The sequence below is a fragment of the Channa argus genome, chromosome 12 (assembly GCF_033026475.1).
Source record: "Channa argus isolate prfri chromosome 12, Channa argus male v1.0, whole genome shotgun sequence".
Taxonomy (NCBI): Eukaryota; Metazoa; Chordata; class Actinopteri; order Anabantiformes; family Channidae; genus Channa; species Channa argus.
The window spans coordinates 13,486,340-13,500,940 of NC_090208.1; the positions used below are offsets into that span (position 1 = coordinate 13,486,340).

Genomic DNA, 14,601 nt, shown 5'->3' on the forward strand with positions numbered 1-14,601 from the left:
TTTTTAAGGCAAGTCAGACTATCAGAATTAACAGTTTTATCGGACCTATAAAGGAGCAGAGCAAGCAAAGGAGTAAGCATTAACTAGTTTATTGAATATCAAGAGCAAATGATGAGAGACGGAGTGATGAGACGGTGTGCGCTGCAGAGGTAGCCGGAGGAGCGGATAACGGTGTGAAGATCTAGGGGGGAAAGAGAGAATGTGATTATCAGCTTAAACAAAGAACCATCGTAAAGGTGATTCAACTCTTACGAGCAATGGATGAGCGGAGACACTCTGCAGCGGGGCCAGTGCGTGGACAGGGATAGGAGGGGAACTAAGGACGGTAAACGAGAGGAGGCAACAGGTGAATCAAGTTGGAGCCGATTAGGCAAAGTAGACAGAGGACAATCAAACCGGGGAGGAGAGATGCTGATGACGGACGTTTTAAAATATAACACACATAGAACAACTTGCAACAATTTACTAAGTATTTAAAACGTATATCGTACATACACACATGTGTTGCAACTGAGAAATGTCATTCTTTAAAAAAAAAGTGGAACATGTTTCCAAGTGGCCTAAAGAAAAATCCTAATGTGACCTAATGTTTACTTTTCAGTGAAATGCAGACTTATCCATCTGCCGCTGCTGCCCCCGGAAAGTTTTGGTCTCCGCTCTGTGTCGATGAGTTGCAGCGATAAACCGTGGGCGTCTGCAGAGAGGGAACACCAGCCGGGATATAGGATGCCTCAGGGAGAGACGAGCGTCATGACGCAACGGGTTTACTCAACACAGCTTGAAATTGTGAGGGACAGGATAACACTTGCAGGGTTTCTCACGTTTCCTATGACCAAAGACACGCTGAGGACTCTGAAAGCCACAGATATAACGTGACACAGACACTTCTCCGAGCTTTAGAAACAAGCTTCAGCGGACACCAGGGGAGAAGCCGAGCCAAACTTTGAAGATGGTTTTCATTATTTTACTTTGTCTATCAAGTGTTTTCAGTGCTCGGGCGGTAAGTCTGACCCATCTCACCCATCACTGCGCGTCTTTCTCTTTTCTATTTTTTTACCACGTTTGACGGGTGTAAACACTTAATTAACGTGTGTTACGTGTTTTCAGCGCATCTCAGAGCCTGGACAAGAAGCTGTCATCTCCAAAGAGCCGTACAGGGAGAAGCTCCGGCAAGGTTGGTTTGACTTCAGAGTTTGGTTTAGATGAAGAAAAAGTGAAGGGGATGCAGCACTGGACTTAACTTGGTACAAGTTTTAGCTGCAACTTTAATCATGTGGACGATTTTGCGTGTGTAGGCCAGTTACCCCGTCCTTTAGCAGCATGGGGAGATGGTGAACCTCATGGATTTACTGTATTCCGTAGTTTTGTTTTGACCAAAGATACTTACTAGTGAGGTACAGAACAGGGAGAAAAGTCAGGAAGAAGACAAAGTGAAAAGAGTTGCTGTGTTTGAGGTACAGGGGGAAACTGCAGATGTTGTTGAGGGAGTTTGTGGGTTTGTGTGTGTTGCCCATCTGCGTTCAGTGAAAGTCTGTAACAAACTGTTTTGTGCTCTGCTGCCAGTTGTTTCAACAACGGGCAAAGAATGTAAATTCCCATTCCGTCAGGGTGGAAGGCTCCATCATCACTGCATCACCGTCCTGTCCTCGAGACCATGGTGAGTCCTTATTAGACAGAACTGTCTGCATCTATTGTTGTGGCTGAACAAACAATTAGTAAACCTGTGTTTGATCACGCAAAGTTAGCACACACTTGCAGGAGGTGACTGAGCAGTAGCTGACAGGTACAGTAGGCATGCTACAGCAGACACACACTCACTGGATGCCACTCTGCATATGACATCACAGGTTTCCTCATGGTGGCAAAGCCTTAAATCCACAAAAACATTTATTTTCCCATCGGCAGTAATGGCTGTGATTTGTGCTGTGTGTGTGTGTGTGTGTGTGTGCGTGTGTAACTGGGGTTTGTAGATGCATCTGATTACAGCTGGCAGGGATGAGGCATGCAAGCAACGGTGTCATCCAGAAACATAATGCAATTTTTGATGGGGTAATTGGCTTGAATAAATTGCTCATAGCTTAGACGTCTGTGGGCCTTGTTGTGATTAGTGTTTCACAACCAGAATATCAAAATGCAGTGTTATCACAAACAGCTGTTTGCACAGGTGACGTAAATTAGAAAATTCCTCCTAAACCGAGACTCTAGCTGAAGTTTGTAATGCATTTACTACCCAAAACAGATCATCCTTAGCATGTATAAACAGCCGTCTAACTAAAACCGTCATGGGGCATTTTTATTGCTCTCAGACCTTGTTTTTGATTGTTTTATTATTATAAAAAAATCAGAGTAGCTGAAGGGCTTTGAATTCTTGGCATTGACACAGGAAGGGTGGGTGCCAGCAAGTTGGAGCAACATGTAATTACATATGGCCCAACATCTCTGATCCACCTACACATTAAGTTACTGCAACACGACCCCGCGTGTTTTTTGCGATGTGCTGGTGGAGATATGTGTATGTCCTGTAGATTCATTAAGTGGTGCAGAAGTATGCTGGTGTTACTTCACTCCGGCGAAATGAGTGGATGATTGACTGAGTTAGCCAGTGCTGGTTGGTTATTACAGTTCCGTGGTTTTTTTCACTGTGTAGCAGTGGACACAGAGCGGCTGGTATTTGCTTGTCAGATTTGAGGGCGGAAGGACAGACCGGAGCAGATTGTCAAGCCCACTAACTCAAAGTTCACCCTGAAATTATGATTTAAGCTGATTTGATTCCATTATACACATCAATTTACGTTCATGCTGATGTGAAGCACGTTGAATTGCCATTAAGGGCTATACAAATGAAATTGACCTGTAGGGATGAAAGACTTTATTCAGGGGGCATAAAAGCCTCTGTTATCACATATGCTATTTAATGTCTCAATAAACTACATTTTCAGGAAAATAAGCGGAGGCTGTGGATATGGATAAAAGTAGGCGAAAAGGAATGTTTCTGGATGTTATTATGACAAAAAAATTTGCATTCATGCTAAACAGCTGGATTTAGACCGAGTGATGCTTGAGCTAAAGGTTAACTTTTACCAGGTTTTAACATCTTAGTTTAGTGTGTTAGTCTGTTCAAATTTGGTGTGTCTGCTTAGGTTCCGTGCAGGACATGCAGTAGTACAAGGTGTTTTGAAGCTGCTCTCTCTATGATGTTTTGTGGAGAACATAAAATTTAAGCTACTTTCGTGTGTCGTATGATTAACCCCTTTGTGGATTTCTAAATGTGGTTTAACATAAGACTGTCTGACACCAGGATTTGAGTGGTCAAAATGTCATATTTATAACTTAAGGAGGCTTAGTGTGCAGCTTTAATTACTATGATGGGAATGATGATGGCATAAGATAAAAAGTCAGACGATCACTAAAGTCAGTGGTTTTTACCATTGGGGTGACACAAATATGAGCAAAACATATCATTCCAAATCCATCCAGTGGTCAACTCCATTTCTGTGTGAGGTGGACAGGTAGACAGGTAGCTTGGCTTAAAAGCAGCCTGATACAGACAGAAATGTTAGAGGTTGTGATAGGACAATATGGCTTCCACATGGCTACATCCTCACATGGTTAGTGGACAGTTTCACTGTGAACCTTCAGTTTCTTTGTTTTCTGAGTGCCCCGTCTTCCTGCAGGTGCTCTCTAACACATAACTTCGACCGTGACCGGCAGTGGGGCTTCTGTGCACCAGGGAAAACTCAACTAAATGGTCAGTTTAGGCAACACGCAAGTTCACTGAGACTTATAAATAGTTGTGACTTTTGTTCCTCCTCTAATTGCGTTTTTTCCATGTTCATGTGTTTCAGTTTCACGCAAATTCACAGATCCGTGTCAGCTGAATCCATGTCAGAATGGAGGCATCTGCATGCAGATCCCACATAGACACACATTCAAGTGCTCCTGTCTTGAGGGCTTCTCTGGGACACTGTGTGAGCAGAGTAGGTAGCCTACGTGATTACTATTATTTTCTAAGCTAAAAGTATAATAACATTGTTTCTAGACAGCTAGACATTATTTTACTGTATACTGTACAATGGTTTGACTCCCTCGCTCCCTGAGTTTAGTGTTTTCACATCAGTGTGTTCATTAGGCTGCTTACTGTCAATCACCTGACAGCCAGAAGGAAACAGAAGCCTTTGCAAGAAGATAATCCCTTAAAAACATGTCACCTTACAGACTGTATCGTGTTCACGCTTTTTGAAGGTAACAAGCTAACAGGGTTTAGAATCGTCAGCTTACTTTAATTAGCCTCAGATTTTATTCCTGATCCCTGGGGAAGAAGTTTGACCAATTACTGGCCTGGACCCTGAGCTTTCAACAGCATTTCTTGTTTTTTTTTTATCAGCCACAAATTGGGAGAAGAGTACTGGACTGTAGACAGTTTGTGACCCACTGATCAATCCACAGATGAAGGCAGTTTAGTTAAAAGTCCTGAAGGAGCATGTTCGTGAACCTTTAGTGAAACGAAAAAAACCCATTAAAGAGGATTGTATAGTACCCTGTAGTGAGATTAAAGTCATGTAACATGTTTTGTATTGCTAAAAGATATACTGTACGGAAGATGGTGAAATTTTGTCTTTTATTAACGTACTGTTTCCAGGATCAAGAATCCTCACACCTTTTCTCTCTTATTTCTGTCACTTGTAGTTTCACACATACCAAAGAAAAATGGGAGAATCAGTTAGGGGCCATTTACAAAGAGGTTTCACTTTGATGTGAAGTTATTTTAATGGCTTGCTACCAAAACAATGACATGAACATGAACAAATGCGCTCTCTTTCAAAGCTCAGCCATCAAACTTTGCTCTGTATGCTCCACTGAGCTCCTCAGTCACCTCTCACATTTCATCCCACTGCCTTTTATGTGTTGTCTCGGCTTTTCAGAGAAGTGCTATGAAACCCTACACCTGCGCTATTATGACACCGGAGAGTCTTGGGGACGAATTCACCTGCGTAATGTGGAACAGTGCACATGTGTGGCAGGAGAAATCAAGTGTGAAAGAGTCCGCTACACAGGTGAGATATGCTTCAGCTTTTGTTATTCTGCTCCATTTTTCCTTTGTTTTTGCTCTGTGGTCTGCCTCAGTTTGGAGGATGAGATAAAGCCCAACAAGGGGTTTTGCACTCAGTGTTGAACTGATGTGAAGTGCAGCATACAAAACCCCCGTATATAGCCAGCTTCCTTTTTAGCAGTTTCACCGCTTTGCCATGCCTTCAAACATATATAGTATCAGGTCTCCTCCTAGCCTGAGGAGATTTGTGTTTTTTTTTTCTCTCTCTCTCCAAAATCACCTCCTAGCAGAAGAAATGAAAGACAGACCCTGCCCTTTCTTTGATCACACCTCCATAGTTACAAAAGTTACCTTGCCCTAAAAGGTAAGACAGGCTATATGACTCACTGTGAGTCATATAGCCTCTATGTGCTCTAGGTCACACCCAGTGGGTCCATAAAGCACTTTTATCTCACTGGGGGCATTTAACAGATTTCCAGGCAGAAAAGAGAGAAAGGCAGTGAAGCAAAGCAGTTTTTTGTTACCGTGATTGTGGCTCATCTTAAAGTGAAAACATTATTTTAGCTGGAGCAGCTGAATGTGCTTTGAGTTCATTTTCAGCAGAAAGATGACAGAAATTGTGTTCTTTATCCATCTTCCTGATATATTACCAGTTCTCTTTGTTTGGGCACAGGGGCATGTGGGGTCGCTTGTCTGTGGCATCTATTGAAGACGTTGCAGCAGATTTTTAGGGAATACCCAGGGCACATAGAATTTCCGTACAATGAAGCACGGGCGCCAAGAGTATGTTGTAACTAGTGAAAATGTTATGTGATCAATCATCCATTACAAAAGCACCTTGGAACAAGGACGTCAAATTTCAGAGAATGCCGACGAGACGGACGACTTTGACTGAATTTTGACTTAACTTTTCTGAACCCTAACAACTTGACCTTATTCCCGAAATCTAACCATCTTTGTCTCAAGGTGGCAAGCTATTTCCTGCTAAAGTTGGAAGGGTCAACTGAACTGAAAGGTTTAGTTTAGAAAGTTGTTTTACTGTTGTTTTTTTTAAAATAACCACCCGTAAAAGCTGACATAACGTCACTGACTGTTAGCTGCTAACATTTTATGCCTCCTACATGGTGTTAGACAGGTAGCACATGAGTTTATCATAGTTTTTTTTTAACAAAATTGGAAGAAAACAAAAATGATTAGATCAGTAAGAGTGAACCAAAACAGGAAGGTTCTGCGCCAGAAATCCAAAACTATGAGCTACAATATACTAAAACAAGCTTTACAGATCTGAGGGGAGCTGTGGATTTGTCACTACAATCCACCCCTTTGCAATGAGACTCTGTGTTTTAAGTTGTTTTTTTTTTTTTTTTATTTCATAATTGTGTCTCGATGTGTCCAGTATGCCGCACAAACCCTTGTCTCAATGGTGGAACGTGTCGACTGATCATATCCAGCGGAAAGGAAGTGTGTAACTGCAGATATGGCTTCAGTGGTCCATACTGCAGCTTTGGTGAGTAAGACTCTATAATACATTTTCCTCCAGTCAAATAGACCTGATACAATTTGCTCTTACTATACATCAGTGGGATAATCACATAAAAGCAATCAACTTTTGTGAGGTCTGTGTCATCACATGTATTTATTAGACTGTTAAATTACACTTGTATGTGGCCCCTCCTGTGTTTGTCACATATCCTCACATATCCTGGTTCTTCTGCATGCTTGTTCAAGTGTGTGAGAATGGCTTGATTAATGGTAGCAGGTGAAGACAAGAGCAAGCGGCTAAACTTGTCCTCATTTGTTCAAACTGCTGCTGTTAATTCGCACTAAAAGATTTAGGTTTTAAGACTTGTTCTGACGGATTCCAGTGTACAGGAAACAGATCTGTCATCACACATCTGCACCTGGAAATAGTTTGATTGCATTCGTATTGTTTACATACCTACAATATACTGCGGATTGGAGACATGATTGAGGTGTGTGTCTGTTTTGTGTGTGTGTACGCGCACAGAGCCGGCGACAGAGTGCTATAACAGCAGGGGCACGGCTTATCGAGGGGTGGTGGGCACAACGGTGTCTGGTGTCCGGTGTCTGCCGTGGAACTCAGACCTGCTGCACAACGAGCTACATGTGGGCACCGTTGCTGCCTCCGCCCGCAAGGGCCTCGGCGAGCATGCCTTCTGCAGGTGTGTGTTCTCAGACAACCTGCTAATTATCTGCTATTGAAGCACCACGATATATGAAAGTTGCTCTGTTGTGTGTTAATATTGAGGCTACTACAACTCCAGCTGCCTTATCTGTAGAACCAGATTCCCTTATACATTTGCCCTAAAATCTTCTTTAAAACTGTAATATCCAGCTTTCAACCCTGAACTAGCAAAGCTGTCTGCTCGCCCTTATCTGTCAAGTTCACGTGCCAGCACTCGTGTGGCTAAGCCCTCAGAGCCAGCAGCCATAAAACCCCCTCGAACATTAGAGGTGCACACTCTGAAGCCGACCCATGTATGATCCAAAAACAGCTCTTCTGACACATTTGTTCTTCCCTCATTTCTCACTTCTTTTCTCAGTTGTTTTTGTTGCTATGGCTACCAAGCAGCCATATGGCAAGTCAACACCATTGGTATATGCAGCCAAATGTCCCAAACATCAAAGGAAAGACCATTTGAATTTCAAATATTTGAGTTAGGACTCAAACTCACAGGCTGGCTCCACACAGATAGATTATTTGCATGGTTTTTAGTTCATTGCTATAAAACCAGCTATATTGCAGCTTTAACATCACAGAAGCGTTATTTCGAATCCTTAAAAGTTCATGTACATGAATGCAAATAACAGTTACACAACCCTGTAGAGCATTTAGCTACTGTGTTGTCCTGAGTAATGTGTAGTGTTCAAAAAAAGTAGTGCCACACCGACACACACTCTGTCCACTGTGTTGCTGTATGTGCAGAAACCCAGATTGGGACAAGAGGCCGTGGTGCTACACGCTAAATGACGACGCCATCTCCTGGGAGTACTGTGACATCCCCTCCTGTGTGATGGCTGTGTGTGAGTAAAAAGGAGCCACAGGAAATGAGGAATTTTATAGTTTTCGTAATAACCGTCCTAATGCTAAAGTTGTTAGTGGCACAGCGAGTTTTCAGGAAAACAAAATTGTGACGCCATTGCACGTTGTTAAAGAACTTGTGGTTCATTTGTTAAGTAGCTGTTTTCATCACTGAAAGCGTGAATTTACATACTCTCATGTTTTACCGTATGGTTAAGGCGTTACATGTTAGCTCGGCCAAACACATTTTTCAGACAGCTTGATCTTGTTTTCATCGTTTGCTTATAAATCTTTGTCAGCCCACATTATTTACTCAGATGTCACTATTAATAGCATTGTTTTGCTTTAATGCTTCTACTTGACTTGAATTTTTGCCTGAGCCTTGAACCTGAAATCACTATATGTAAATGTGATTTTTCTGTATTTACCTCATGGGTGGATTACTGAATGGGGCCCAACAGGTCTGGGGGCCCCTGAGTATTAATATTTCTTTTTGATGTTCAGTGAGCTCAGTTAAGAAACACAAAATGATACACGTGACAACTATAAATAAGAAAAGAGTTACTATGACTTAAGAAGTCGCAAAAAAAGAGTGCAATAAATAGACACAAAATGGGCACTGGCTTTGTTCTCTTACCCTCAGTTTGTGACACCAACACTTGACAGGTCAACATCTCATTAAAGGCCTCAGATTTTAGTTAGAAATCCAGTACTTGTAAAAAAAATGTGCAGAAAATAGAGCTGAACTTTGCTGAATCAAGCCGCTCTGAAAAGTTCAATTCAGACGAGTGGACGTGGACTTGATGAGATAAGAGAAAAGAAGGCATGAGTCACACTGAATGAACATGTCATGTCAGGTGCAGCCGAATGTTTATGTGGTGAGTGGGACTTGGCACAGTTGTTTGTCTGTCACGATGCCAGGGGTGTGCGCACAATGCACGAGCTTGTTCCATCTGCTGTGCCCCACTCAGCGCGAGGTTGCGTTGTCACCTTGATAGTTTCGCCCTGTAGAAAAGCTGAGTTGCCTCTTGCAGGGGGGAAATTAGCCTGAGGCAAAAGCGAAAATATTCTGTAGAGGTATTTAGGAAATGTGTTGTGGCTGTCAAACCAATTTGTAGTGGTTTCATTTTAGATCTTGTCAGAACAGTGTAGTTTAATGTAGTACTTACTGTAGTAATATGTGACCTGCTTTGATTTGCTTCCTCATGCAGCTTCTTCTCGAAGAGTAAACGTGTTTAACACCCTGCCCAGCCCTTCAAAACCTACCCCCTCCCAGCCAGCCAAGAAGCCTGTGTGTGGGAAAAAGCATAAGAAGAGGCTGTCGGTAGCCAGGGGCCGGATACTGGGTGGAAACTCTGCTCTGCCGGGCACTCACCCCTGGATGGCAGCCATCTACATTGGACAAATGGACTTCTGCGCCGGCACCTTGATTTCCTCCTGCTGGGTCCTCTCTGCGGCGCACTGCTTCTTCCGCAAGTACGTCATGGAAACGCATGCTGTCATCGGAAAAAGCTCAGTTTTGACAGCCTCGCGAGTCAACATGCTGTGCAATATGTTGTTATATTTTTAACGAAATTGGGAAAAACTTTAGGCTTAGTTTGAGTCAGCTGTGTTAGAAAAACCATCATCCTTCAGAAGATACTCACAGTTCAGAGAGGAGTGTTTCTCCCTCTAAACTGTTCTGACTGTTGTAACTCAAAGCACATGTGATTTGACCCCTCATTGCAGCTTTATGAACACACTATAATTAGACGAGCCTGTTCGAGGAAAACGTAAAACCAGCTCGTGCACACAGGCATGAAAATGCATACATGTCCTCCAACAAACAGGAATATGTTGCCAAGGTCAAAGTATTTTAGCAAAACATATCTTTACATTGCACATCCTGCAAGCTGCTGTGAGTATGAATCCCTCTTATTAGATGTTGAAAAAGATTTTTAATCTCAAGTTTGAAAGGGATGTCTTCAAGTCTTTTAAATATTACTTCACGGCTAAATGAAAACAAGTCCGTGAGCTTTATTACACTCAACAGTTCACTTAATAAACAACACACTGAGGCTTTGACTGTTACTGGAGCCAACAGTGGTGGTAAAAGTGTGAAAAAAGTGCTTGAAGAAAAGATATTTGTGCTACTAAATTGGGCCAAAGAGAAAAATGTTCATTCTCTGTGGAGTTTAATTGTACTAGATAAATTTAATAGTAATCTGCCTGTTGGATTTTAGTATTTCATGCACAGATGTGGACATTTTAGACTTATGCTGGTGGTAAAAAGGGATCAGAGTATCCCATGGTTCTCTATATAGACAAAAGAGAATATCTCCAGCAGGTTTAGAAAGACATGGCTTTGTATAATATAAGAGTGCATGCTTTACTGCATCATTGATAAAAACACCCACATCTTCCCACAGCCCCCAAAAGTCTCAGCTCCGAGTTGTGCTTGGCCAGCAAAACTTCAATGTCACCAGCCCCAACACCAGGACATTCGGAGTGGCGGAGTATATCTTTCCAAAACAGTTCTCAGTGTTTAATCCAACACTACATGACATCGGTAATTATTAACTGCGCACACACTCACACACACACACACACACACACCAGTGAGTCACATAAACTTGAAGACCTCCTGTCCCCATTCAGAAAAACACAAACTCACTTAAGACCCTGGACTGTGTGCGCAGCTGTGCGTCACTGAGCAGCTGTGTCCCTCTGCTCCCCCACATGAACACACAGCGACAGTTGGATGTGGCAGTTTCATCGGGAAACGGAGTCTTCGAGTCTACCACACGCTTCATCATTTAACAATATATTTTTGTGCTTCTGTGTGGCAGTTCTGATCAAACTGAAGAAGCAGGACGGGCAGTGTGTGAAGAAAACCCCGTTCATCAGACCCATCTGTCTCCCAGACAAAAACCTCACGTTCCCTGATCACTACTGCTGTGCCATTAGCGGCTGGGGACGCATGCATGAGAGTAAGTGATCAACATTGGTCAACAGTGGGTCAACATTTCAATATCATCTTCGTAACTACATACATTCAAACATGAAATGTACTTTTTTGCACTGCAGCTTCATGATTTGTCTTCCCTTGACTACTTAACCACTTAACTGACACTATACTTAAGTGTTAGTAGCATCATTTTATCAGTCAAGGTCCACCTGAACTGTGTAAGGCTGGAATTCTTAGAAGCAATTTGTTTCAAACTAGTGATTTTCCAAATTCCGAAAAAAGAAAAAAAAAAACAGAAATCCTAGAAAGAATTATATAAAAGTGAAAATCTGTGGCTAGAAAAACTTCTTAGCAGCATCTAATAATCAATAGTGTGAACAGATCACAGAGAAGTTGTAACATAACTACCAGAAAACACTGAATTTTATTTCATTTAACTTTGTTTAATTTTATTAAGGCACAAATGTAAAAATACATATAGGAAAATGCCCAAAGTTAGTATTTGTGGGGAATCACAGATTCTGCTGACCTAGCTAACACATTTTAGTTATCAGCATAACCAACTTTAATCTGCATTTTGACATGTTGATATCTTTTTGACAGCTTATATATATATACAGTATATTAAAAAGATGGTTTATTTTGGTTAGTTTTGGTTTCATAGGCTATGCAATCATCTCCCAGTTATTGGATATTAAATATTTATTCTTATTTAATCTGTACTTCAGGTCTAGTTTGCGTGGTGCAAACTGTCAACTAACAATGACACACCAATGTCAGCATATTAAACAGTGACATTATTATTACAAATGTTTTGGTCACTCTATTGAACTAAATGAGAGGGCAAAAACATTAGTACCACCTCCTAATCTAATGCCTCCCACCCACTATGACCTCAATAATAAACAGATAGTAGAATTATCACCTTTCTCACAGTTTCAACTGAAAAACTGACAAGTTATAACATTAAAAAACTTAAACTTCATGGCAGATCTGCTGTATTGGATTGTATTAAATTGTACAGGTCTACCAGATGAAGTGGCCAGTTAGTGTGGTTGCAACTGTTGTGCTGATGTGCGTCCATTATAAACAGACCAAAGATCCAAAACATGAGCTGAGCATTCATAGAAGAAATCACACAAAAACTTTGAGTCTTTGCAGCAGCACTCAGTGACTTTCTCTGGTCCTGAACTGAATAGAAAAAAGAAACTGCATTTTTACTTTCACTTTAGTATTTCAAAAATCAAGGGCACAAGGTACCACTTTCATGTCACACAATAATTTTTCTTTTGTCCTTCATTTGGCAGAGGTAGAGGGGTACAATAGTCTGCAGGAGGGTGGAGTGAGACTGATTCCTCACGACACTTGTAGGAAGCCAGAGGTCTACGGGAATCATGTCACCGCTGACATGATTTGTGCAGGGCTCAACGGCTGTGTCGATGCGTGCCAGGTAGGAAAACCGTGATGGTTTTATGTTGGAGTGCTTATGTAGGGATTCAACAGGGCCTAGACCACATCCTGGGAATTTTATCTGTTCTCCACAGTGTCTGTTGTTTTAAATTCAAGTTATGCTTCTGCAAAAACAGTCTGTGGCTTGGGTTGCAGTAACTTTTAAGAAATCCATTGCTACCTAATGACCTATGGAATTTTTGGCATGATGTTTTGTTTTGAGGTATATAGTGTTTTTTTTTAAAATATCAACATTTTGATCAACTGTCAGGTTGTTTCTGTCATAAACTTGTTTTTTAACTTGTTTACTTGTCACTCTAAATGCTAAGTAAACATTAGCTTTGAGTTTAGCACCTTACCGAGAGAACAGCTGCAATTTAAAAGCTGAAAGTTTTTATTTCAAACTAATCAATATGTAAGCAGAAATACATTCATAGGTACAAACTTTTATAGCTTTTATAGTCTTACTGGAAGAGTATTGGAGATGGCAAATAAACATAAAGGATTTGGGGACTTTTGAAGTTTATACACTGGCTGAGCTCCTCCTGAAGAGTGGATATGAAAAAGTGGAACAGCACTTAGCATGAGATTCCCCCGAGTAAAGTGCCAGGGGAAGTTAGCAGAGACGTCCACAGCTCCAGAGTTCCCCCTCAACCTGTAAAATATTGAAGCACCTTCGTCCTGAATTAAATGTCACAGTTAACTGTTTACCTCAGTGGTAAAAAGCAGGCTTTGGTTATATACGTGTTAGTGTGTGACTCAGCTGTTTGTGCGGCTCCACTTTGATCTGGACATGTATGTTTATGCGGGCGGACTGTATGTGTTTCCCCAGGGCGACTCCGGGGGCCCTTTGGCTTGTTCGAGGAATGATGTCAGCTTCCTGTACGGGATCATCAGCTGGGGAGAGGGCTGTGGTCGCTCCGGAAAACCTGGTGTTTACACGAAAGTGGTCAACTACATCGACTGGATCAATTCAGTGATCAAAGGCAAACCCAAGACTTCATGAATGGAAATAACATGGACATTAGTTTTAATATATGAGATATAATATATTGCAAATTGGTATGTTGGTTGTCTGTTCAACTGTGAAACATTTTGTGACTGAATAAGCCTTTACTGACTTGACAAATGTTTGAGAGCCTTTAAGAAACAAAAGAATCCCAACTCATGGTTCACTTGCTAGTTTTTTTCTAACGCTTTTAACTTCATGGCTTGGTCTTCATTAGCAACAGATTTCACTCTTGTCACTGGGATGGATTCACAGATGTGCAAGCTGTTATACTTTCACTTTGTGTTTGTCTTTAAATGCCACGGCTTATTTATGAGCTTGAAACAACGACAAAACAAGGTCGACTTACTGTCTTTTTCTGCATGTTTCAACTGTATCGCACAGGATAGTCGGAATCATATGATGAAAAGTGTAATGGTGAAACTTTGCACGGCTCTGCAAAATATTTTAATATACTCACAATTATTTGCATACACATATAGAGACTTACCCAAGAAGACTTGAAACTGTCATTGATGTCTTGTACCGTTGTACTGTAACTGTCTGAATATTCTGTAAAAGAGATTTTAGTTTTTTGTTTTTAAAGAATTTGCAACATGTCCTAACAAAATATTGAGAGTAGATTGGTGGGCAAAAGGGAAGTGAATATAAGATTATATATAAAATCCAAAATAAAGAAATTAATATTTTAACAAACAATTAAACACATTTCTTTGAGTGCCCAAAACTTTGCTTTGTTTAAGATAAAAGGCAAAGCGCTTTAGATTTAATTTAGATTGTTATTAAGCGTTTTTTTCCCCATTTTTGCATAAACTATCCAAGTTATTAGTGTCACTTCACAACGTCCCCAAACTTAATAGTAATGTTTTAATTTTTTATCCATGATTCAAATACATTGTTGTTGTTTTTTTTTTTTTTTTTACAATTCAATAAAAAAATGATTGCCTTTGTACAGTAAGTTTAAGTTATTTAGCTAATGTGATATTTGTGATATGTGAATCATGTGATCGTTTCTTTCAGTAGTTTTCCCTGCAGCAGCAGGTGATGTAAAGTCGCCCAGGTGGCAGTAGCTTGGTTGGTTGGTGCGCGCGCGCACACACACA

The 14,601-nt window shown here is 41.1% G+C and overlaps 1 protein-coding gene across 1 annotated transcript; it reads left to right on the plus strand.

Moving 5' to 3' along the window:
- Positions 1 to 790: 790 nt before the first annotated feature.
- On the plus strand, positions 791 to 14,412 carry LOC137138261 (hepatocyte growth factor activator). The gene is made up of 14 exons (XM_067525312.1): positions 791 to 1,000; positions 1,108 to 1,174; positions 1,564 to 1,657; positions 3,675 to 3,748; positions 3,846 to 3,977; positions 4,923 to 5,054; positions 6,447 to 6,557; positions 7,059 to 7,233; positions 7,998 to 8,095; positions 9,305 to 9,569; positions 10,502 to 10,641; positions 10,922 to 11,062; positions 12,348 to 12,490; positions 13,322 to 14,412. The coding sequence occupies exons 1-14, from the start codon at positions 950 to 952 to the stop codon at positions 13,493 to 13,495; spliced, it is 1,797 nt and encodes a 598-aa protein (XP_067381413.1). The 5' UTR covers positions 791 to 949; the 3' UTR covers positions 13,496 to 14,412.
- The last annotated feature ends 189 nt before the right edge of the window (positions 14,413 to 14,601 follow it).

What these genes read in the sequence shown, in the direction of transcription:
- LOC137138261 (XM_067525312.1), top strand. Translation starts at nt 950, where the DNA reads ATGGTTTTCATTATTTTACTTTGTCTATCAAGTGTTTTCAGTGCTCGG. An exon ending in TGAAAGAGTCCGCTACACAG is followed by an intron (nt 5,055 to 6,446) that starts GTGAGATATGCT and finishes CGATGTGTCCAG; the next exon opens with TATGCCGCACAAACCCTTGT. An exon ending in GGCGAGCATGCCTTCTGCAG is followed by an intron (nt 7,234 to 7,997) that starts GTGTGTGTTCTC and finishes CTGTATGTGCAG; the next exon opens with AAACCCAGATTGGGACAAGA.